This window comes from Sinocyclocheilus rhinocerous, unplaced genomic scaffold (genome assembly GCF_001515625.1).
Source record: "Sinocyclocheilus rhinocerous isolate Xijiao unplaced genomic scaffold, SAMN03320098_v1.1 scaffold48, whole genome shotgun sequence".
In the NCBI taxonomy this organism is placed as follows: domain Eukaryota; kingdom Metazoa; phylum Chordata; class Actinopteri; order Cypriniformes; family Cyprinidae; genus Sinocyclocheilus; species Sinocyclocheilus rhinocerous.
This window is the reverse complement of record NW_015635971.1, coordinates 108,317-134,608: the sequence shown is the minus strand read 5'-3', so window position 1 is coordinate 134,608 and position 26,292 is coordinate 108,317. Positions and strand designations below refer to the sequence as shown.

At 36.7% G+C, this 26,292-nt stretch overlaps 1 protein-coding gene and 1 pseudogene across 1 annotated transcript; one reads left to right on the top strand and one right to left on the bottom strand.

The window, feature by feature from the left end:
• The first annotated feature begins 4,686 nt into the window (after nucleotides 1-4,686).
• LOC107747524 (phosphotriesterase-related protein-like) lies at nucleotides 4,687-21,070 on the top strand (annotated as a pseudogene).
• A 1,049-nt stretch (nucleotides 21,071-22,119) lies between these two features.
• On the bottom strand, nucleotides 22,120-25,692 carry LOC107747511 (complement C1q-like protein 3). Its single transcript, XM_016562048.1, has 3 exons — nucleotides 25,686-25,692; nucleotides 23,494-24,190; nucleotides 22,120-22,864 (listed from the first exon to the last, which is right to left on the bottom strand). The coding sequence occupies exons 2-3, from the start codon at nucleotides 24,049-24,051 to the stop codon at nucleotides 22,685-22,687; spliced, it is 738 nt and encodes a 245-aa protein (XP_016417534.1). The 5' UTR covers nucleotides 24,052-24,190; nucleotides 25,686-25,692; the 3' UTR covers nucleotides 22,120-22,684.
• Between the last annotated feature and the right edge of the window lie 600 nt (nucleotides 25,693-26,292).

Below are 26,292 nucleotides of genomic sequence, written 5' to 3'. Positions count from 1 at the left end.
GTTTTGCTGTAAACCATGGCTTATCATTGTTGAATGTTAAATGAGTCCTGGTAGGGATGCACATGTCTTCACAGAAACTGATATATGATGTTACACATTCCGTGAGCTCGTCCAGATCGGAGGTGGCAGCTTCAAAAACACTCCAATCAGTGCAGTCGAAACAGGCTTGAAATACCCGCTCTGTTTCGGTGGTCCATATCTTTACAGACTTTACTACAGGTTTAGCAGATTTAAGTTTTTGCCTGTAAATCGGTATAAGATGAACCAGGTAGTGGTCAGAGAGTCCTACAGCTGCTCTGGGGGTGCACTTTTTGCATTTAAACTGGCTTATTCTCACTGTTGACAATGAAAATGAAGCACATGTTTTTTTTTTGTATCGGTTTATTTCTTGATTGCCGTTTTGACATTGTGTTTTTGTTATAATATCATTATTTGTTATATAATATACATCGTTAATTTTGGTGATTCTCTTTAATCTATTTGCCCTGATTTGATCCATTTTCCTTGGAAATTAACCCCTTAACTGTCATCCCCATTTTTGAAAATTCACGAGAAAGGGCATTATCCAAACTTAAATTATTATAATTCATGAATGCTTTTGAATACAGACCTAAGGTTGGTCTCTTTTTAAAGAAGACCATTAGCAGATTATTACAGAAGTGAAATCATTTAATAAAATTTAAGTATTAAAAAGTTATAGAAGTTTAAATTTACTGTAAAGAAAATGTATTGTACTTTTTTTATTTTATTTTATATAAAATAAATATAAAAAAAAAAGTTAAAAATACAAAATTGCTATAAAATTAAAGCCATATGTCTACATTGTCAGGATTATGGACCTGTTTTGCCCCTGTTTCTGTTTCAGTGTTCCCTTATTTGGTCATGTTCCTGTTCTCGTTGTCTCTTTATTAGTTGATTCCCCGCACCTGTCTGTCCCTCATTAAGTTTAGTATAAATGTGTAGTCTGCCTCATGTTTCCTTGTTGGGTCTTGAACGTCTTCCTTGTGCTCTGTGTCTCCCGGTTGGATTATTAAAGACTCTCATTTTGTGAAATCCTCGTCTCCTCGTTCCTCCCGTAAACAAAGCGTGACAGAAGACCCGACCGAAACAGTTACTTCTGTGTGTCTACCCTCCGTTTTTGTTTCCGTTTTTTTTCCTCAGTGTTTTGTTTCCGTTGTGTTTTCCATGGATCCCATCTCCCGTCCGGAGTACCTCCTCCTCCTGCTGTAGCAGGGGGAGAGATCGCTTTTTGAAAATTCACGAGAAAGTGCACTATCCAAACTTAAATTATTATAATTCATGAATGCTTTTGAATACAGACCTAAGGTTGGTCTCTTTTTAAAGAAGACCATTAGCAGATTATTACAGAAGTGAAATCATTTAATAAAATTTAAGTATTAAAAAGTTATAGAAGTTTAAATTTACTGTAAAGAAAATGTATTGTACTTTTTTTATTTTATTTTATATAAAATAAATATAAAAAAAAAAAGTTAAAAATACAAAATTGCTATAAAATTAAAGCCATATGTCTACATTGTCAGGATTATGGACCTGTTTTGCCCCTGTTTCTGTTTCAGTGTTCCCTTATTTGGTCATGTTCCTGTTCTCGGTGTCTCTTTATTAGTTGATTCCCCGCACCTGTCTGTCCCTCGTTAAATTTAGTATAAATGTGTAATCTGACTCATGTTTCCTTGTCGGGTCTTGAATGTTTTCCTTGTGCTCTGTGTCTCCCTGTTGGATTATTAAAGACTCTCGTTTTGTGAAATCTCCACGTCTCCTCGTTCCTCCTGTAAGCAAAGTGTGACAGAAGACCCGACCGAAACAGTTACTTCTGTGTGTCTACCCTCCGTTTTTGTTTCCGTTTTTTTTCCTCAGTGTTTTGTTTCCCGTTGTGTTTCCATGGATCCCATCTCCCGTCCGGAGTACCTCCTCCTCCTGCTGTAGCAGGGGGAGAGATCGCTCGAGGGCCATACTAGACTGTTCCTGGTCCTCGCTGCTCTAACCAGCTACCCGGATGACGCGCTCTGTTTAAACATCTCGTGCAGAGCGCTGTCGTCCGAAGATGGTCCTCGAGCGATCACCGATCACCGTCTGTCCCGAGGGGGAAATCGCGAGTGCCACTCCGGACCCAGTGCCCAGCCCACCATCTCCCCGCTGCGCATGCCCGAGCCCACCGCTGACGGAGAGCCAGAGCCCGCCGCGACCGACGAGCCATCACCACATGGAGCGACAGAGCTGAGGATCGCCACGGAGTCAGAGCTGCTGATGACGTCAGTCAAGTTGTGTGAGCTGGCAACTACGCCTGTCACGAGGGAGAAAGCCGCGGACGGTGTGAGCGCGGAGAGGAGCTCCGCCCCCTGCACTGCGGCTGAGGGTGAGCTGTGTATGGTGCGGCGACTGTGCCACACCGAAGAGGAGCGGGCTCCCGTTCCTGAGTTCTGGCCTGAAAGCCCGGAGGTTCACAAATGGAGTCTGTGGCCATGGCTCCTTCCTCCGTCGGCTCCACCGTGGGTCGCCGTTTTGGCTGTGGCCTGGGTCCTGCTGTGCTCCTCCTGCTCTGGGCCCCTCCTGTCTCCTCCCTGGCTCCTCCCTCTTTCGTCGCTTCCCTGGTCTCTGTCTGCCAGCCCCCTCCCGGGTGTCCGTCCTCCTCCAGAGCTGCCTCCTTAGTTCCCCCGCCTCTGGCGCGAGGACGCCTTCCTTGTGCTCTGTGTCTTCCTGTTGGATTATTAAAGACTCATTTTGTGAAGTCTCCTCATTCCTCCTGTAAGCAAAGCGTGACATAAGTTTTGTTCCAAATTTGAAGTTGATAAAAAAAAAAAATGTAGGTTCATATGCAATTTTGTTTAGGCATTATACCAAAAACAGCCACCGGGTGCCTCCAAACTCCATTGAAATTTTTTTTATGCATTTCTGTCACAAATCTATCACTTTCTCTCTCAATATTACGTCTATCATTCAGAACTTTCCAACGATATGTATTTTGTCAAGATTATAAAAAGTTTTCGTTCTAAAAGACTGTAATACATTTTGTAATATGACACCCCCGCTAATGGGGAGGAGACCGCTAAAAGATTTTGAAATGCCATTTCTATGGTAACGCAATGTCTGATTTCAAAATGGTTTTCACATTATAAATTGAGATTAAGCTTTCAAATGGTGTATATAACTTATGATGGTTACTAAAACATGAGAGGGGAAAAAGACAACGAAATAAAGACTTTTTGTGACAAAGGTCAGAACTCCTGTTATGATGTAGGTTTGTCATAGACTCTTGGTGCACTCGTCATATATTAATCTATTACTGTTCCTACATAATTTGTAACAAAACAAAATGCTAAAATATCTATTTAGGAGGCTTGGACCTTTCCAATGATATCTAGTTTGTCATGATTATATTAGGATTTAATTGTACTATAGTGAAGTAAACATAGGCGTCCCGTATACAGGATGGTGACAGTTAAGGGGTTAAAAAGTGTGTTATTTATGTTGGTGCATGGCACCGGTGTTATCTCTTCTACTCATCAGTACAGTTTGTCTAACAGTTTCTCCTCCTAATCTCATCCATTTCGCTATAAAATATAGCATTCTGTGTAGAATTCAAATATATCCGATGCATTTTGTGGTCTACACAGATTCACACATATGATCCTCTCTCTGTTATCCTATCTCTAGACAGTGTTGGGAAGGTTACTTTGGAAATGTAATAGGTTATAAATTACAGGTTACCCTATTTAAAATGTACTAAGTAGCGTAACTATTTCAATTGCTTTATTAAAATAATGTAACTGATTACATTTGATTACTTTTTGATTACTTTTCTAAATGTCTAATGTTTTCAACCGTTAGTCATTTTCAAACATTTACACCAGGCAGGGTTAACCTTAGTGCTCAAATCCACAACCCCAATTTCAGAAAAGTTGGGAAGTTTTGTAAAATGCAATTAAATCAAGAATCTGTGATTTGTTAATTCTCTTTAACTTTTATTTAATTTGGAAAAGATTTCCAAAGTTTTCACTGACCAACTTAAATGTATTTTGTAAATATAAACAAATTTGATTTTGATGGCTGCAACACACTCCAAAAAAGTTGGGACAGAGGCAAAATAACAGTGAAAAGGTTATAAAATATCCAAATTAATCTGTTTTGAAACAGTTCACAGTAAGCAGGTGAATTGGTAATAGGGTGTCATGTTTGGGTATAAAAGGAGCATGTCAGTCTTTGCAAGCAAAGCTGGATCATGGCTCATCACTTTGTGCCAAATTTCAAAAGTGTCAAACAAATAAAAAATCACATTTCTCAATGCAAAATCACAAAGAGTTTAGGTATTTCATCAACTACCATACATAATATTGTCAAAATATTTAGGGAATCCAGAGAAATCTCAGTCTGTGTAGGGCAAAGCAGGAAACCTCAGTTGATTGTGAGTGAGCCGTCATGCTGCAGTGTTAAATATAGCCACATGTGCTCAGGAGTATTTCAGAAAAATGCTGTTACTTAACACAGTCTGCTGCTGCATCAATAAATACAACTTGAATCTCTGTTACTCTAGGAGAAAACTATACATTAATTCTATGCAGTGATGCCGCCGGGTTCTCTGGGCCCGAGCTCATCTCAGATAGTCAAAAAGACAGTGGAAATGTGTGCTGTGGTCAGATGATTCCACATTTTAACTGGGTTCTGAGAAAAATGGCCGTCGAGTTCTCAGTCCCAAAGACCAAAGGGACCATCCAGACTTTTACCAGATACAGATGCAAAAGCAAACATCTGTTATGGTATGGAGGTGCAGCAGAGCAAACGGCATGGGTGACTGGAATATTTGCGAAGGTACCATTGACATGGAGGCATATGTTGAAATTGTACATTGACATGTACTGCCATCAAGATGACGTCTTTCATGGGAAGTCCATGGTTATTAGATCAAGACAATGCCAGATTTCATTCTGCATGTTCTACAACAGCGTGCTTGTAGTTCAGATCTGTCTCCTATTGAAAATGTATGACCAGTCATGAAAAGGAGAATCACACAACGATGATCACAGACTGCTGAGCATATGAAGTCTTCTATCAAGCGAGATTGGATGAAAATTTTGCTGTCAAAACTTTAACAATTAGTATCCTCAATTCCCAAACAATTAAACAGTGTAATTAAAAAAGAAAGTTGATGTGACACAGTGGTAAACATATGCATGTGTGTGATGGTATTGCATGCCATCTTACCTAGGTTCCTAACTGATGACGAAGAATTGACGGCACAGCCGTCAAGTGTTAGACAGTACATGCAGAGGTTTTTGGTCTGATAATTAACATCTCTGTTTTTTTCATAATTTATCAGTAGGAAATTACTAGTCATCAAGTTTTTATATATATCTGCTATGCATTCTGTTAGTTTTGCGAATTGGTATATTTCGTCGGGCTGTGAAAAAAGATCCACTTCCACTAATAGAGAAATGCAACTACGATCGGATGATAAGAGCAGGTCATTTGTAACTCTGATGAGAGCAGTCTCAGTACTATGATACGGTCTAAATCCTGACTGGAAATCCTCACACCATTTTTCTCTAAGAAAGAGCATAGTTGTGAGGAGACTACCTTTTATGGTATCTTTGACAGAAAAGGGAGATTTGAGATCGGTCTGTAATTAACTAATTCTCCAGGATCAAGTTGTGTTTTTTTTAATGAGAGGCTTAATAACAGCCAGTTTGAAGGTTTTTGGGACATATCCTAAAGGCAATGATGAATTAATGATATTCAGAAGAGGATCTATGACTTCCGGAAGCACCTCTTTTAGTAGCTTCGATGGTATAGGATCTAACATACATGTTGTTGGTTTAAATGATTTAACAAGTTTATACAATTCTTCCTGTCCTATAGCAGAGAATGAGAGGAATTGTTCCTCAGGGGATCTATAGTGCACTGTCTGATGCGATACTGTAGCTGACGGCTGCATGGTTATAAGTTTATCTGTAATAGTATCGATTTTGGAAGTAAAGAAGTTCATAAAGTGATTACTGCTGTGCTGTTGGCAAATGTCTGCACCTGCTGATGCTTTATTTTTTTGTTAATTTAGCCACTGTATTGAATAAATACCTGGGGTTGTGTTTGTGTTCTTCTAAAAGAGATGAAAAGTAAGCAGATCTAGCAGTTTTTAAGGCTTTTCTGTAAGTAGAAGTACTTTCCCTCCATGCAATACGAAATACCTCTAGTTTTGTTTTCTTCCAGCTGCACTCCATTTTACGGGCTGCTTTCTTTAGGGCGCGAGTGTGCTCGTTATACCATGGTGTCGGACTGTTTTCCTTAATCTTCTTTAAGCGTAAAGGAGCGACCGTGTCTAAAGTGCAAGAAAAGAGTGAGTCAATAGTTTCTGATGCACCATCAAGTTTTTCTGAGCTATTGGATATGCTGTGGAATTGAGACAAATCGGAAAGATTAATTACAAAGCAGTCTTGTAGAGTTTAGAATGTCTATAAATGCTGATCCCAATGCATCTTTTCCATTATCTACATGGATATTAAAATCGTCAACAATTAAGACTTTATCTGCAGCCAGTACTAACTCGGATAGAAAATCAGCAAATTCTTTGATAAAGTCTGTATGGTGCCCTGGTGGCCTGTATACAGTAGCCAGTGCAAACGTCACAAGGAATTTATCATCAACACTTATGTTATATAAAGCACCATTATTCAAACGAATTATACTTGAAACCAGAGCTCAGAGAAATACTGAAAATATTGCTATAAATTGTAGCAACACCTCCCCCTTTACCTTTTGGACACGGCTCATATTTATAACAGTAATCTTGGGGGGTAGATTCATTTAAAATAATGTAATCATCTGGTTTTAGCCAGGTTTCTGTCAAACACAGCACGTCTAAGTTATGATCTGTGATCATATCATTTACAAAAAGCACTTTTTGTAAGAAGGGATCTAATATTCATTAAGCAAAGCTTTATCATTTGTTTATCTGTATTATATCTGTTTTTTAATTGTTGAACATCAATCAAACTGTTACTCTTAAATTTGTTTGGACGTTTTTTGTATTTTCTAGTTCGGGGAACAGACACAGTCTCTATAGTGTGAAATCTTTGTGAAAGAGTCTCTATGTGCTGAGAAAATTCTGTGATGTGAGGTGGCTAGCAGACGGTCGGTTTAGCCAGTCTGTCTGCTTCCTGACCTGGGTCCCAGTTAGTCAAGTACAAACTCTATGTGCCATATTTCTAGAGAGAAAAGCGGCACCACCCCAGGAGGGATGAAGACCATCTCTTTTCAACAGGTCAGGTCTGCCCCAAAAACATTTGCTTTGATTTGATCAAAAGCATTTGATTGGACAGAAAATTTGATGAGAAGCTGAAGTGCAGGTGATGTTATCAAAACCGTTGATCCATATTGGCGGAAGTTAGGCACAGTAAGTTTTGAATGCTTCTTAATGCAAATTTTGTCATTGTTTTGGAGTGCACTAGCTTATAGATAACCTTAGGCTAACATACTCAAAAAATTTCAATTTTGATTTCATGGGGATTTTAATTTTTTTTCAGGTGGGTGGCATTCCTCATGAATGTGCTGGTATGTGTCATCCAATAGTGTTTACAATGCCTCTGGCGGTCAGTAGAAATGAAACAAAACACTAGTTATGCATGTAACTGTGGTTCTGTGAAAGCTGCCAAGCGAAAGGCTATATAATCCATATACTGTATAAAAGCTCAAAAGGTTCACTAAAAAGCTGTCACTCACTTCAGTGTATCACAATCCAAGTACATTTATAATGAAGCTATTCATACACTGCACAATACATTTCTTTTTTAAATAGATGTCTTTTGGCACATTTTTAGTTTATCTGTAATGATTTAAACCTATATGGTGGACCTTTTCTCAGAACTGAACTGTTTTCTTAGATATTTTTGCAATTATCTTTAACCAATTGGTCTCAAGATGATTGGATGTAGCTCCCCTCAGGTTCACGCAAGACATTTTGCACAAATCAGATACTGTACATCTATTCTTTTATCATTATAAATCTAATTATAAACCTAACAAACGTTTACTTAAAAATGTGCTTGTAGTGAATTAAACCCACTCTTTGTTTTGCCAACATCGATCTTGTTGACAGTTGTTTGAACGAAAGTGTAGAAGTTGACAAGAGTACCTTCATAGCATAGAATAAAAATAAAAACTGGACTGTCAATCTTCTCCTCGTGGCTAGAAGGTTTTTGACTTTGTCGCAGAGGTTTATCAATGCTGCAACAACTACAAAGATGAAAAATAAACAGCAGTTTGAACTTTCCAGTTATTTTTTTCTTAAACATAAATATTTGCAAGATCATTTTAAAATAACCTAATAAGATCACAGAATCACACCAGATCAATAATGTCAATAATCAATAATCCCACTGTTTGCAGTAACTGAGTAGAACCAGCAGATGGCACCATTCTACAATTTTCTGTCCCATTTTTACTGCACGATCAATCCCGTTTGGCATTAAAAATAAAAAACAAAATAGATTAAACATAAAATTACAATAAGTATTAATGCCCCTTTGAAACATTTAAATTATCTCTGTTGTCTATCTTCTCTAATTCTCATGTTTATTTGATTGTATTCCACCTGTTTTCAGCTGGTGAAGCAAAACATAATTTCTTTGCATATCACCAAACGTTACAAAAGCAAATATCTTAATATAAAAGCATATATCAGAAGTAGTTCCCTGAGTATTTGTTCCAGCCCTTTTTGCTCATAAAACTTGAACAGGAAAAAGCTGAACAACTCTGGATTTGCCCAGAGCCTTTCTTCAAATTTTAGAGTTGCAGAGATTTGAGAAACAGTGCATGAGATAACGTATATGCATTTCATAAATGGGTACTAGATGAAAGCTTTTGTTGCATAAACGTCAAATTACATCCCAGCTGGAGTTTGCAATGCGAGAGATTCCACAATTTGGAGGAAAATTCTGCTATTTGATAGGACCAAAGTGGAACTTGAAACTGAGCCTCTCAGAGCATCTTGTGTGTATGCAGATTGCAGTATAATAGTATAATTGTAGTAAAGTACTGTGTTAACATTTACAGTATCATTCAGGTTTCTTCACATGTATTTATGTATAAATATGCACTATTCAAATGTTTGGGGTTGGTGAGATTGGTAAGAAAGATGTCTCATACTCACCAAAGTTGCATTAATGATCAAAAAAACTAAAAAACAGTAATACTGTGAAATATTATTACAATTTAGAATAAATGTTTTCTATTTTAATATATTTGAAAATGTAATTTATTCATTTGATAGCAAATTCTCTGCAGCCATTACTCCAGTCTTCAGTGTCACATGGTCCTTCAGAAATCAAACTAATATGCTAATTTGGTGCTCAAGAAACATTTCTTATTTTTTTATCGCAGTTGAAAACAATTGTTCTGCTTCATGTTTATGAGCAAACAGTGATATTTTGTTTGTTTGTTTGTGATACATTCTTTAAAAAATAGCAAGTTCAAAAGAACAGCATTTATTTGAAATATAAATATTTTGTAACATTATACTCTACTATTAAATAAATGGTAAAAAATTAAATAAAAAATTATACTCTACTCTATCTATTAAATGTCTACTGACACTGTGGACCACTGTAATGTATCCTTAAAAATATATTAAATTATTTAAAAATAATAATAATAATACAAATATTAAATAAATAAATTAAAATCCTACTGTCCCCAAATTTTTGAATGGTAAAGTACAACACAATGGATCCTTTATGGTCTAAATAACAACTACAAGCAAATTATACAGGTATTGTGCACTGGGGACATTTAGCAAACACTGTCATCCACAACGATTTACAAAAAGTGCTTTAGCTTCACATGAAAGACAAATATTGCATTGCAAGCATTTAAATCAGAAAGTTAACTCCAGGGAAATCCTCACAGATACCATTTTTCTCTAAGAAGGAATATAATTGTGAGAATAAATGGACAAACATACAAAAAAAGTAGGCTACTAGAAAGTCAACCCAGCATTTAGAGGTGAGTCTTGAGACTGTGCCTAAACACTTGGAGCCAATATCATAAAAATTGAACGGAAAATGTACCTCATGTAACTCTTAAACAAATTCACCAAAATTCTGTCATGTGTTCACTCATCTTCATGTCGTTCAAAACTCATACGATGCATCTAAAGCATGATCTCTCCACTGTTTTCCATATAATGGAAATAAACGAGGACCAGGACTGTCATGCTCCAAAATAGAAGAAAAACAGTATCACAAATGTATCATAAAAAGGGTCCATATAACTTGTGCACTGTATTCCATGTCTTCCTAAATCATACAATAGCTTTGTATGAGGAGCAGACTGAATTTTTTTTTTTTTTTCAGTCACATTAAATGACATTTCTAGCTTTAATATAACCGGCTAGTTAAGATATTATATTTTTCAAAATATCTTTTTATGTTCCACACAAGAAAATCAATCAGGTTTGGAATGACATGAGGCAGAGTAAACTATCCCTTTAAGTTCTATATAGTTCTATATGATAGATATTAGTATGCATTTGATGTGGTTTGTCCATGAAATGCCTTCCAGGACAAACAATGAAAAATCAACAAAAGTACTACGAAGAAGTTAACAGCAGCACTGGAAATGTAGCTTTTGCCTGAGGCTGTGTGTTTTCTGTTTTGACTTTATATTTGATCAAAAGAATAAAACAAGTCATTGACATTTATCTCTCCAAAGACTCAAGATGTTAACATCTGTCATCAACACAGTGGGTGTTTTATTCTTCTGAGGTTTGAAATTGAGATGCAAAGCATCATTTCTCATCCCTCTCCTTCAAAGCCACGAGCCCACACTGAGAGAGCAGGGCTCTCCATAAATTAATCAGAGGTCTTGCTGGGAGATTGCGATGGCGAATGAGGTGCTTTCAGTTCTTTTTCATACTTCTTTGCTGTCACTCAGCTTTGCCTCCACAACATTCAGCGGAGTGAATTATCACATCAGCAGCAGTAATGAGAGCCCTAATGCAGATGAGCTGCACTTTTTGCTGCATGAAAACCCATCAGAAAGACTAATGGCAGTCAGGTGACTTCTAAAATGGTGAGTGAAACACGTTCTGGTTAATATGCCTTCCTTATAGTATATCCACCTTTCTTTTGTTCATTCGAGTGGGAAAATTAATTCACACCCATGTTTATTGTAGTCAAGATTTATCAAACCACTAAAAATAACCATTAACCAGTTGGATGATAAAGTCAACTGAACAACACAGTATGTACATAGAATTACAGTCAATTTTTTTGTTTGTGCAGTTAACTGTATATGCTTTTGATTATGGCATTGTGAGTGTTGCTATGTGGTTGCTGAGGTGTTCTGCCCCAATTCTCTAGTCCCCCCCCAAAAATGTTGTTATATGTGGTTTACAGAGACTCTCCATAGGTGGAATGGTTTTTATACTGTGCAAACTGTATTTTCTATCCCATATCCCTAAACCTACCCATCATAGAAAACTTTCTGCATTTTTTGATTTTCAAAAAGACCGTTTAGTATATTTTTAAAGCCATTTGCTTTAATAGGACACAAGAAGTGTCCTCATAAACCATGTTCACAGTGTAGTACGTCAATGCTGTTATTATACACCTTTGTGTCTTTATAAACCATTTAAACATTTCTTTGTTCCTAACTTTATTTTTTTAATTCACAAGAAGCCATATTTCATTGTTCAGTTTTAGTGATTATTGTTTTTTTTTCTAAAGAATTATGCCTATACAATATTATACCATGGTCTGTCTGAATACTTAATTCTGATAGGCTGGCAGGTGTTAAAACTGTTTAACGCACAGGTCCAAGTCAGTTTAATCCCATGTCATTATACAAATTTGTGTCCTCATAAATCACAAAAACGCGCACACACACACACACACACACACACACACATCACTTGAACACAGAGTTCGGATATCGTGCTGCGCTCACACAGAAACAATCAGGAGCACAGAAACTTGTTGTCAGTGATGCCCTGCGACGTTTATCAATCAAATAGCTTCGATACTGAATCACTACATTATATTTCTCAGGAACGAGTGGGTAAAATTGATGTTTTTAAAGTAGCCTAACTAAACTCACAGCTTCATTTCTTGTTAAGACAGACGCAAAGATGTAGGTCATTCACACACGCAACTTTCACCCTACCCTCCAGGTACACTATACATGTCGACACGAAACGCAAAGCGGACCGGGACCTCTTTGCTTTCACATTGATTTCCCATGTAATTTATAATTTATGCTGTTCATGATTTGCATTTAGGTTGAATCGCATAGACCTACTTTTATGGTGTAAAGTTGCAGAGACTTTCCATCAACAGGATATGAATGTGATCATTATGATTAGGTTTGTAGCAGGTATGAACAGTGATTAACACACACACACACACACACACACAAAAAAAAATCACATCTGCAGCGAACACCCATGTATAGTAAGTATACATGTAAAGCATTATAGTGTAAGTCTGTTCAAGCATAGATAGATTTCATGCGAATGAGACACTTTTCACATCTACATGATTAAAAGTATTAAACCCCTAGAGATTACCATCATAAAGAAATGCATATGTGATTGTGCTGCACTGTTATTACAGTCCAACTCACCGTGAGACTGTGGGTAGAAAATTATATTTCTATTTTTATATGCATCAATGAATATATATAACCTCTAACAAAAATAATAATTAATAATAAATAAATAAATGACTCATCCACACAACTCATCCAACTATCTAACCAGCTGACTTTTACATTTATGATAGTCAACCACAATAAATAAACATGTTTTTACAGACATGCAGCTTTTCACTTCACAGGATTTTAATGAATGGACTGGTGTTGTGTGGATTAGTTGTGGATTATTGTGATGTTTTAATCAGCTGTTTGGACTATCATATTGACGGCACCCATTGACTGCAGAGGATCCATAAGCGAGCAAATCTCCAAATCTGTTCCAAAGAAGAAACAAACACTGACATCCTGAAAGGCCTGAGGGTGAGTAAATTTTAGGCAAATTTTTATGTTTGGTTCGACTATTCCTGTTCTTGTCCTTTAACAACTGAACAACTGAAGTGTTCTTGTTTCAGTCAGTTGAGGTGTAGCATTCAAACAGGTGTCTGTTTCACAGAAGCCAGGCCAGTTTTTTTTTTTAAATGGCCTTGAAAATAACACACAAGTTTTTACTGAAATGGAATGATTACTGGTACATGCACAATATTTTCTCTCTTTTTTTTTGTAAAAATCAAGTTTATATATATATATATATATGAACTTGATTTTTATGTATATATGTATGTGTGTGTGTGTGTGTGTGTGTATATATACAGTATATGTATATATACACACACAAAGTTAGGTGGCCATCATTTGAGGTTTAATTCATGTCTACAGCATAATGGCGTGGGACAAAAGTACATGCTTAAATTGAATATTTACATTTAGGTTTGTTAGTGGTAGAAAGTACTAAAATGCCAAAAAAGGGCTTTCTTCTGGCCTGCGTCTCTCACAAATGTACAAGGAAGCTTCTGCCTGACTATATACGGAGCATTTCTGGCACAGCACAAACTGAACTCCTCTCTCAACACTTGAGATGTGTTATGAGAGAACCACAGGCTGATATGAATCTACCAGTCTTGTGCCAAATAATCTCTGATTTGCATAAACTGTAATGGGTCACAAGTCTATCAGGCAGAAGAGAGAAATTATGCTGAACTAATTCACACCCAAGGCTGCAGAACCATGTCAGCTTTGAATAATCTTCTGTCTGATGCTTCCACAGATGTGTCAAGATAAACTTTATCCACCAATCAAATTATTTATTTGTTCAGGTGAGATACAGACGTCGGTCAGAAAACATAAACAGGCATCTGTCACAGTGCGTGCGGGGAGATGAAGCGAGGACTCAAGTGCAGGAGGAATGGTTATTTATTTTGATAATAATAAAAATGAAACGAAACAAAAACAAACTCAAACCACCCCGAGGGGGGATCTGGTGGCCCTCCTGGGCACACCCGCTGAAGACTGTGACAGCATCAAAGAGATGACTTATCTGCATGTAATTTTGAGTTTTAGGAGAGCTTTAAGAGATGCACAAAAGAGCTAACTCTTCATTTTTTTAACCAAGGTTTTAAAGATAAAACGATTGCTCGTTGAATCACATCATCTCATAGAGTTTTAATTCAGGTAATTTAAGAGCCATTTAAGTTTGATTGTACTATGTTCAGTGTGTATGCACTGTCAGAATATACATTAAATTAAATTGTTACACTATTTGATAGTCCACTTTAGACATTCTACTAACTATAAGTAACTTGGAACGACATGTCAGCTAACTTTGTTTAGTGAATGAATACAATTGCTGCTAATAGATCCTCGCCTCAAGTAAGTCCTTTAACAATAATATTTTCATTTCTACATTATAAGGTTGTTCATCAAATATAAACAACTATTGATAGTACCTGTATTTGTTACTGTGGGTAGCATGGATTAAAATGCAAAAAATAAAAATGAGTTTTTCTTGTATGATGTTTAAGCATTGCTTGCCCAGTTTGTCTAAATGTGCTTGTAAAGTGGACTACCTTTAACCTTGCAAAATTGATGACTCTGCAAACACTGCAAAGAGTGTTTTGAGAAAATTTTGACAGAATAAAATGCTATAAAATATGGTTACATTTAAAGTTTAGTTTTTCCAATTTTTTTTGTTAGCCTTTGTTGCATGTGTTATATTCACATTTTTAATGTGCATAGTCGTCACTGTTAAGCTTCTGCAAATGTACTGTTCCATCAGTTGTTTAACAACCAATTACATTAATTTTACTCATAGACTATATGTCTGTCGGTTTGTTTAATATCTTTGTTAATTATGAATGTGTTTGAAAACAGGGTGCTTTTCTAATTATTAATTAAGATGCAGGATTATTTTATGATAAATCAGGGATAGCCCACTTTGTCTGAAAAGACTGTTTGTCTGAAGTACTGTCACGGTCCTTGCCTGTGTTCCCCTGTCTTTGGTCTTGTTTTGTACTCTTATTTTGAAATGTATTTTCCCAGTGTTTCTGTACTCTCTTCCTGTGTTTTGTGTTCCTAGTGCATTATCTGGGTATTTAAAGTGCACTTTTTATTTTTTGAATTTTCAGTGTGAACACACTACTCACACTATTTAAACTACAAAACGTCATAGAATAGTACGCGATTGCCTACCAGCCTTATTTGTTACTATTGTTAGCATCATTAGTTACCATAGCAATTCATTAGCTCCTCCCCCTTGTTACCCTTTTTAACCTGTGTATTTATACCTCTGTGATCAGTTGTCTTTTGTTGGACATTGTTCCTGCATGTGTGTTTTTGTTCCTGGTGTGGTGTCCCTTATGTGGATTTACTCCTTGTTTCAGGTCTGAATTTTCTGTGTTTGTGCTTTTGTCAATTAAACTGTGCTTGCATATGGATTCTTGCTTTGTCTCATCCTTGATCATGTTACAAGTGCATGGCCTCAACATATTTATTGGTATATACCTTCTAAATAACATGTATGAACTGAATTTAAATTAAAATATTACAACTGAACCTTAAAGATAACAAATGTGATCAAGAAAAGAAAAATTTCCCTCTGGTTATCTAAATTACACATTTAACAAAACGTGGCCCACTTTACCGGAATTCACCCTAATTATGTGAATTTTATATATATTTTTTTTCTCAGTAATCTATTATTGGAGGTATGGTCAATGGTCATTAACTACTTTAAGCTTAAGTTTATTTATTTACTCTTGTGATGTTTCAAACCTTAAGACTTTCTTCGTCCATACAAAAAAGAAAAGTATTTAGAAAAATGGTTAGGGTCCAATACTGAACCCCATGTAATTAATAAAAAATAAATAAACTGAAATATTTATATTAATACCTTCTTTTTTTATATAAAAAAAGCATCATAAGTAAATGATGACAGAATTTTTTGAATGATCTATCCCTTTAAATATACACTTGCTTTTGATAAGGACTTGGGGTGCTTCACACTGGACCAGATATATCAAGTAAATCTAGAATAGTCTGTGAATTAATTCATATCATAAGAGCCAGTGCATGACTCATCTGGGCCATTGTTCAGCTGACCAACATCTTCAAAAATAATATTATATCCCTGATATATGACATCTTATTCACCTTCATTCCATATATAGACGTGCATCTTGTAGTCTTTAATGGGCTTTTTCTTTATTTTGTGGCTGTACACTGTCAGAAACAATATTGACAACAATGTCTGTGGAGGTCATCTCATCATACACGGTGCATTGCTGTCTTGCTAATGGATTATAAAAACCAAATAGGACTAATAACAAGCCAGATCAAGATTAAGAAAAATCAGATTACTGATTATAATAAATATATTTACTAACAGTGAGGACAGGCTTTTTATATTTCACAGGGGATAAATTAAAACTGACATGAGAAGCCCACAGCTGTCTGGCAATTTGCAGTGGGTTGATACATAATAGTCTTTCCTGCTCTCTCTCAGGACTAATTTTGTACACGAATCCCGGTCAGATAACTCCCCAGGACCTGTCACTATTAGTTAGATCAGACTTGCACAGAGAATATGTATCACAGCTCAACATGCCACTTTAAAATCATAGATCAATAGTTAGATCAAGCTTTGCATATATGTGCATTTTGTTGCATACAGATTGTTTTCTCAATATGGAAAGTATATTTGGGTTAAATATACCGATGGTGTTTTGGTTCCTTGCCACTGTCGCCTTTGGTTTGCTTAGATGGGGACACAATTTCTGGCAATATTGTTGACTTGACTGCAGAGACATTATTTGAAAAGAACTGAACTGAGCTGGACGATGACATCACTGAATCAACACTGAACTGACTTTAACTGATAAACGGACTGTTTTCTATTGTCCTCTTGCATTATCAGCACACATTTTTTTCTGTTTAACACTGTAAAGCAGCTTTGACACAGTCTGTAATAGGCCTTTTGTGTACATAGAAAAATCTTAGATCTTTGAGTTCAGCTCATGAAAAATGGGGGCAAAAACAAAAGTGTTGCGTTTATAATTTTGTTCAGTGTATAAAGCGCTATACAAATAAAGGTGACTTTTTACTGGATTTGTTGGCTTCGTAATGATAAATAGTTTCCAAATGCTGTGTTTCATAATAACAGGCTTTATTGGCTTAAGGCACTCACTTGAGTGAGTCCAGATTTCCACAAAGAGCCCTTATTTAATAAAGTACACTTCTCACAAATGTCAGTGAACAGAAAGGGGCGCGGCTTAACTGCTTCCAAGGTTAAAAACAGACGAACTGTCTAAATTTAGTCACATCTTCGAATTAGAGGTACTGCATTAATTCTTAATTCATTCTTAATTGTTTCGCTTTTAACGCTTACAAATCTGAAGGTAGTAGTATCAAGTCTCGCGATGTATACATAAAATCGCGAGACCTTGTTGTTCGGCTGTCAGCTACAAATTGGAAGTTGAACTTGCCTGCAGGTCTTGTTTCCTACTTTATCCTTCATTGTTTATTAAGAATAACGTACTAACTGCATAACGTTGTGCGATTAAAAAATAACAGCTAGTTACATTGCATGCTTATCATAAGTTGTCGCGAACGTTTTAAACGAGGAAGTCTTGCAGTCTGTGTAGTAGTGCTGTGTATGATTTCAGAATTTCAGTCGCTTGTTTGATGTGAATACGGTTGCACGGATATACTGAACTGTTAATAATCTCGACGGCACGTGCATACATCTTAATGCATGCATTTGTTTGAATGCGTTACAAGTAAATTTACTTGTGTATTCCGTATTTGGAACTCAGTGAACTGCATTAAATGCAGTCTGTATTCTTCAATCAGCTCAAAGTCCAAACCACCAAGGCGTGGCGTACCCATTATATCCCTTATGAGACAGCCAAGATGATACTTTTTTTACAGCAGCCTACAGTTTTACACCAGCCAAGCATGCACTTCGTCTTCTTCAAGCATGCAATTATTTCTTTCTTGGTAGAAATGGAGAGATAAGTTGAAAAAAAAGAAGATATACATTTTTTTTTTTTATTCTTTCAGCTACTGTATGTATTGTATATCATAGACTGCAAAATATACATCTGTGTTGCCAGACCAGCATAAAAAAATGCCTGGCAGGCACTACATTGCTTGACAACCCTATTTATTTTAGTAAATGTAAATGTTTGTTGGACAGGATCGCAGAACCATGCCTGAACAGAGCGGTAAGGTCCAGATGGTACTGGGTCTGATGGTAAAGCAGGAGGAGGATCCATAGTGGAGAACACCACCACGGGCATCACCCGAAATCTGCCTGTTCTGAGGCAGTTGGCTAAAGAGACGGGTGTGCATATCATAGCTGGAGCAGGGTACTATGTGGACGTGACCCACTCTGATGAGACAAGAAAGATGACGGTTGAGAAGGTTTGTGTGTGTGTGTATGGTCTTGTAACTACACTGTCAATCAAAAGTTTGGAATAATTTTTGTATGTATGTGTGTGTGTGTGTAATGTTTTTGAAAAAAGTCACCAAGGCTGCATTTATTTGATGAAAAGGAGAAATAGTAAAACCGTAATATTGTGAAACATTATTACAATTACAAAAAATAACTGTTTTCTGTTTTAAAGGGGTCATATGATGGTTTTTTAAAGATCATTATTTTGTGTATTTGGTGTAACAGAATATGTTGACATGTTTTAATGTTCAAAAAACACATTATTTTTCAAATACTGTACATTATTGTAGGTCCTCTATGCCCCGCCTCTCTCAAACGTTTCGTTTTCTACAAAGTCCCTCCTTCCGACAAGCGCAGTCTGCTCTGACTGGCCAGCTGACCCAGTGCATTGTGATTGGCCGAACACCGCAAGCACTCATTGGAAATGTAACGCCCCTTACCATAATCGCGAGCTTCATCTTTCAAAATAAATGTAAAGACAGAGCCCGAAAGGGGAACAGAGTCACGTGCCAGACACAGTGATGAAGCTGGTATGCGTTTGCAGTACACAAGCCACGGTTAAGACCGCTGACTCCACTAGCTTATAACACTCCAAAGAGAAAGGAAAACTTGAAATCGCATCATATGACCCCTTTAATATATTTTAAAATGTACTTTATTCTTGTGATATCAAATTGAAATGTTCAGTCATTCTGATATGCTGATTTGGTGCTTAATTATTATAATTTATTATTGGTGCTCAATTATTATTAATGGCTCTTCTTATTATCATCAACAGTTTTTTGCTGCTTATTTGTGGATAGCCATGATTTTTCCCCCCAGGACATTTTGATGGATATATAATTCAAACAATTAACATTTATTTGAAATAGAAATCTGTTGTAACATTATAAATGTCTTTACTGTCACTTTCGATCAATTTAATGGCCTTGCTATATGAAAAAAAAATCTTTGATAATAATAAGAAATGTTTTTTAGAACCAAATCAACATGTTAGAATGATTTCATGTGACACTGAAGACTGGAGTAATGGCTGCTGAAAATTCAGCGTTGTATTACAGGAATAAATTATATTTTAAAATGTATTAAAATAGAAAACTGTTCTTTTAAATTCTAATAATATTTGAACAATATTACTGTTTTTACTGTATTTTTCATCAAAGCCTTGGTGAACTTCAGAGAAACAAAACACACACACACACAAATGTCAATTATTCCAAACTTCCAGTGGTGTACATTGTAAAACTGTTGATGCTTTTTTCTATTTTCAAAGTGATGGAAATGATTTGTTCCCATTTCTCAAGTGGGTCGTCTTTTTTTCCACAAGCTAACTGATATCATTGTCAGTGAGGTCCTCCATGGAGCAGACGGTACCGATATCCGCTGTGGTGTGATTGGAGAGATCGGTACTAGCTGGCCAATCACAGACAGTGAGAAGAAGGTCCTGCGAGCCACCGCTCATGCTCAGACTCAGCTCGGCTGCCCAGTTATCATCCACCCCGGACGGAACAAAGCCGCTCCTGGGGAGGTCATCCGCATTCCACATTCTCCAAAACAGTCATGTCTCATCTTGAAAGGTAAGGAGACATGTGAAAACACCTGCATAATGCATTCGAACACATTTTGTTCATCATGACAATCATAAATGCACACAATTTTATGTGTTTTGAAGCCTAAAGACAATTGGCAGAAGTAGCTAAATGTAGGCTATAAACAAACTACACCACGGTCACATGACTTGAACGTCACCAACACTAAGCTTCCAACAACTCTTTCAGTCTTTATTCAAAAAAACATTGTATCTGAAAGTGCACTCGGCACTAATGTGCGTCTAATGTCTTATAGGAGCATATTTGATCAGCAAGAATTACTGGAGTTTGCAAAGATGGGGAGCTACCTTGAATATGACCTCTTTGGCACAGAGATGCTGAATTACCCATTCAACCTTGATGTTGACATGCCCAGCGACAGCCAGAGAGTTCAGACGTAAGTGTCTGCATCCAGCAAGCACAGCGGGCATTACATTATAGTAGATAGGTCATAAAGATCTGCTTCATTTTCTGTTTTTGGTAATCAGTACATAATTATATTCTATAAACATGCCAATTTGATTAATACACACATTTAATGAGACTATCCATTTTATATAATGTCAACAGATCATTGAGAGTAATTTTCTCTCCACTAGCTTGGCTTTCCTGATCAGGGAAGGTTATGAAGACAGACTCCTCATTGCCCATGATATCCACACCAAGCACCGACTGACCAAGTATGGCGGACATGGCTTCTCCCACATCCTGAAGAATATTGTTCCCAAAATGCTGTCTCGAGGTATCAGAACCAGGTGGATAAAATACTGATAGAGAATCCTAAACAATGGCTGACATTTAAATAAACCAGCTGCCTTAAAAATCGATTTACTTCAAGCAAACATACCAAAAAAAAGAAAAAAAAGATATCTAATTTTTATTGTTAGGAACACTGTTGTCCATTTGATTTTGGTGCTAAATTTCTTACTTTAGTGAACGTTAATTCATGTACACTGTTAAAAATGCGCAACAGAAGAACCATTTTGGGTTCCCCAAAGAAACTTTTAACCGTTCTTAAAAGAACCATTAGTTTCTTATTATGAAAGATATTTTAATAATCTAAGAACCATTTTCCACTATCTTGTGGTCTTCAACCACAAAAAATGGGTAAAATAAAAACATGGCTCTGAGTCATTGAAAATAGGTGCTTTTTACTTAAAGGTGGGGTAAGCGATTTCTGCGTTTTTGAAAAATCGCTTACCCCCACCTTTAAATTGGATGAACTAACAAAGAAAATGTTATTAATTAGACTAATAATTCTACTCAGGGAATCACAATTAAACCATAGATAATGGAAAAAAAGTGGAACACTACTAGTGTATTCAAAGGTCCCATGTAATATCCTGACTACATTAATTACTAATTAGCCCATGCAAAATATTTTTGAATCTATCACACTTTGTAATAGTTTGCAAAATGTGCTTTCTTATATTATGTAGCTGCAAATATCTCAACCAATTAATGCTGAACTTATAGCAATATAACAAAAGCAATAAAATGCTGATCATACAGTTGCCCCTTTACAACAAAAGCTTGCTGTACACGTTAGCTTTGGCAAGCCTGATGTTTCACAGAACATCTAATAATTTGAAAGCATGCGTTCTGACAGGTCATTGTGTAGGACAGAGAGGTGAGTTTCTCTGGAGCATGTGGCCGCTCACAACGACTCCTAGTAAAGTAATGACACTGTCAGGTGCTCTGTCTCTGTGTGACAGCAAGGTAATGTTAAAAGAACATGCGGAGTCATCCATAAGTTACTTATAAGATGATGGCATGTTAATTAATCTCGTCCAATTTCCTGTCATTTTTTTTTTTTGCTCCAATATGAGAATTTTGTTTACAAAACTGATGTCTTTTTATAATGTATAGATATAGGTAAGGACTACCATTTTACAGTTGTGTATTGTTTGGTGCTTTTAAATGAATAGCAAACTATGACAATACTTGAAGTAATCATGTCAGTCATTTCATAGTTGCATTTGTTGATTGCTGTACTGCACTATATATGTAGAGCTTTTAGTTTTATAGCAAATTTATACACGCATGCAAATCATACAATATATTTTATTCACAATCTTTTGATGACACTGCACATACCAGACAGTGATAATATTTTTAAATGAAGACATTTCTGTAAAACGGTACAGAATTGTGGCTTGAATGGGACATTTTATGTATGAAGAATGAGAAATTATTAAAGAAATGTCATCTGAACTGTATTTCCGGGCTAATGGCGGGTGCTCTGTAACAGCCTCTTCTGATCAGCCATGTGTCAGTGTGAAGGTAGGCACATATGGAATGGAATGATGTCACATGATTTTCTACTTTCACGACCAGTTAATCTCTCAATAAATATACTACAATCATCAGTGTTACACTGTAAGATTTTTTTCTAAATCACAGTGATTTTTCTAAAAACTAATTTGTGTGTAGAGGATGTGTTCACATGCATCGTTCAGTAATTCCGCTAGACGTTCGCTTGTTTTTGTCCTTCACTCTGACGTGGATGAGTTGTCACACACTTGAGGGTCAAACTTTTTGTGACCTCAGTCTCATTACGTTGTGACTTCAAAATGAGGTACATCTGAAAGTGCAGTCTATGCCACCGGCGTTAATCAGCATAGACCATGAAGCCTGAAAACGTGCTGTATTTGTTGTTGTTTCCCCCGTGTGCTTTGCCTCCATCCAGTTTAATGTAGATCTCATCTCCAGGCTCCAGGTGTAAAATCACACTGTTGCTGGCGTAGTCATAGTTCTGATCTGCATCCTGCGCTATTGCACTTGCACGCACCTGCAAGAAAATAATTATGATGCATGTTATATAAATACCTTATTAATCCCATGAAATAATTTCACATTAAGTTATTAATTGCAACACCTTAAAACAAAATTCTCCCTATGGAAGTTCAGCATTATTTTCTTAAGACAATATTTAGATTTTTTTCCACTGAAGTTGGGTGTATGTTGCTAATTTCTAAACGTTGTTATCCGATATTAACCTAAAGAGGACATGCTAGCTTTTTATGCAATATCAGAATATTATAATATGCGATATAGAACTTTTATAATAATGAAAAATAATGTAATTATGATAATACAAAAAAAAAATTTAATAAATATAAATGATAATATTCAAATTTTATTAAAACGTGTAATATATAACATAAATCGATTAGTCTAGTTGGTGCATCAAAAACAATCTTTAAAAAAAATATTTTTCAGATAAACATTTTATATTCAAGTATTGACTATTAGAACATATTTTAAGAAACGTTAAATAAGAATAATTTCTTATTTTAGAAATATTTAAAAATATAAGAAAATTTAAAAAAAAAATTTTAAAAATCAATTGATGCATAGATTGATTCGTTGATTGATGAAGAAATAAATTAATTGTGACAGCATGGCTTTATGACCTACCTGGTTATTTTTGCACAGATCAGCCCACATGCTGGTCCCGTCACCACCTCTCATTAATACGTGATACACGAAAAAGTAGATCCCCGGGATGGAGCAGGTGAATTTACCGCTCGAGGGGTCATAGTGATTGCCCAAGTTAGTGACCACATCATCAAACTTCAGCACCTCGTAACCCTCGTGTTGCTTCTTGAGTCCCGCGTAGAATGCGATTTTGGGAACGGTGCTGTACGTCGCCGCGCTTATGACACCGGTGACTCCGGGCGGACCGGGTAATCCTGGTGGCCCCGGTTCTCCTATGACCCCGGGGGGACCTGGAGGTCCGGGTGGACCGGGCTGGCCCCTCGGACCGATCCGTCCTAAGCGCCCTGGCTCTCCTTTCGGACCGCGAATGAAAGTTGGTGGGGACTGAACCAAGCGGTTGTCTGTCGGTGCTGATGATGGAGACTTCGTTCCGTGCGGATCGCACACCATGCGGCACGCACCGAGCATCTCGTAGCGCGGGTCGGATCCTGCCGCGCTGACCAGCAGCGGGATGAGAATGACCAGCACCAGTACCATGACAACACCCAGCACGCCCGTGGCGATCACCCGCGCTCTGACGCCCAGTCTCGACAGCACCCGGCGCGCCTCGCGCTGCGATTTACGCGCAATTTTGCTCGGCGCAGAAGAGACGCCAAAAACAAAAACTTCCCTGTAGCTGTAGAGAAAGTCAATTAACTTTGCAATGAAGACGTTATATCATTCCCTGAGCTGATGTAAATGTAATCTGAACAAAGTGTTTGTTTGTTTATATAGAAAGCGAAGTTAAAGATTGGAAACCCAAACAGAAATGTGTGAGAGATGTGCCCTGCTTTCTCACCTGATGGTGAGTGGTGGGTGGGTATGTCGTGAGAAAGACAAAGAGAGAGAGTGCGCGCGCACGTGAGCTGTATCTTTAGAAAGATGCAAAGTGACAACATTTGTGTTAGCTTATTTTGTAGCTTTTTGAGAGAGAAATGTGAACTCATGATAAGGGAATTTTTATTAAATGTCAATTCAGAGTGTCACTTGTGTTTGTGAAAAACTTATAATTTATTACATTTATACAATTTTATAAATAATAGTTGGTGTGTATGTGTGTACTACAGTGTGGGGTCAGTTTTAAGAATTTATACTTTTATTCAGCGTTTGGGATGCATTAAATTGATAAAGTCACAGTAAAAAAATACTATGTTAAAAGAAAGATATCTGTTTTAAATAAATGTTACACTCTAAAAAATGCTGGGTTAAATATAACCCAGCGCTGGGTAAAATAGGGACAAACCCAGCAATTGGGTTGTTTTGACCCAGCGGTTGGGTTACTACCCAGAAGGTTGGGTTAAACATGTAACCCAAATGCTGGGTCAAAACAACCAAATTGCTGGGTGTGTCCCTATTTAACCCAGCACTGGGTTGTATTTAACCCAGCATTTTTTAGAGTGTACACTCTAAAAAATGCTGGGTTAAATATAACCCAGCGCTGGGTTTGTCCCTTTTTAACCCAGCATTTTTTTAGAGTGTATTTTGAACTTTGTATTACCCAAAGAATCCCCAAAACTATATCATGGTATTCATAATATTAATATACAGTAACTGTTTTCAACATTCAGAATAAGAAATGTTTCTTGAGCACCAAATAAGCATATTATTATGATTTCTGAAGGATCATGTGACGCTGAAGACTGGAGAAATGGCTTTCCATCACATGAATATATTACAAATAGAAAACAGTTATTTTAAATGGTAATAATGTTTCACAATATTAGTATTTTACTGTATTTTAGATCAAATAAATTCAGCGTTGATGAGCTTAAGAGCATACAACTATTACAAAAAGTGCAAATATTCATTGATGCCCAAGAAAGCAACCCAGTACCTTAAGTGCCAAAACTGTAATCTGTGTAAATTGTTATTCTGCTCATCCTACAGAAATAGAGTCTCTCTTTACCTATAAATCAGCTAGAGAAATATAATCAATTGCACCAATTCAGGGTGATAAAGCACCTCAAAAAGTTCCACACATTGTCATCTTAGACACTAATATCAATATGACTCAAAATTAAGTTCTCAACAGCTCATCAAACTGAAGGACATCAGTGAGGCTATTTGCATAAACAGTCACTATATTAAAGGGATAGTTCACCCATAAATGAAAATTGTCATTGTTTACTCACCCTCCACTTGTTTCAAACCTCTTGCTTCTGCTGAACACAAAAGAAGATATTTTGAAGAATGTTGGTAACCAAACGGTTGACAGTAGCAGTTGACTTTCATTGTATTTTTTTTTTTTCCGTACCTTGAAAGTCAGTGGTTACTGTCAACTAAGGTTACCAACATTCTTCAAAATATATATTTTTTTTTTCTCAACAGAAAACAGAAAATCACACAGGTTTGGAACAAATTGAAGGTGAGTAAATGATGGACAGAATTTTCATTTTTGGGTGATCTATCCCTTTAAGACTGTTTAAAGCAGTGTTTCCCAACCGGGGTGCCGTCTGTCGAGAGCATGGGTGCCGTGTAAAAAATCTCTTTTTAATATTTTTAAATTGCTAAATTGTTCGGAATGTTCGGCTGCCGAAAATTAGTTCACCGCTCAGGTTTCACTTTCAGATGGTGTGACGCTCTGCGTATTATCCCGCTCTATGCGTGTGCGCTCAGCTCAGCTCCACTCAGCTCCACTCGTATACCGTTCATGCTCATCGGAACAGCAAAGTCCGCTCAAAAATCGAGCCGACAGGAAACATCTATGTAGTACAGTATTGTTTCTGTTTGCAATAGCCC

What these genes read in the sequence shown, in the direction of transcription:
- LOC107747511 (XM_016562048.1), bottom strand. Translation starts at nt 24,051, where the DNA reads ATGGTACTGGTGCTGGTCATTCTCATCCCGCTGCTGGTCAGCGCGGCA. An exon ending in ATCTGTGCAAAAATAACCAG is followed by an intron (nt 22,865 to 23,493) that starts GTAGGTCATAAA and finishes ATTTTCTTGCAG; the next exon opens with GTGCGTGCAAGTGCAATAGC.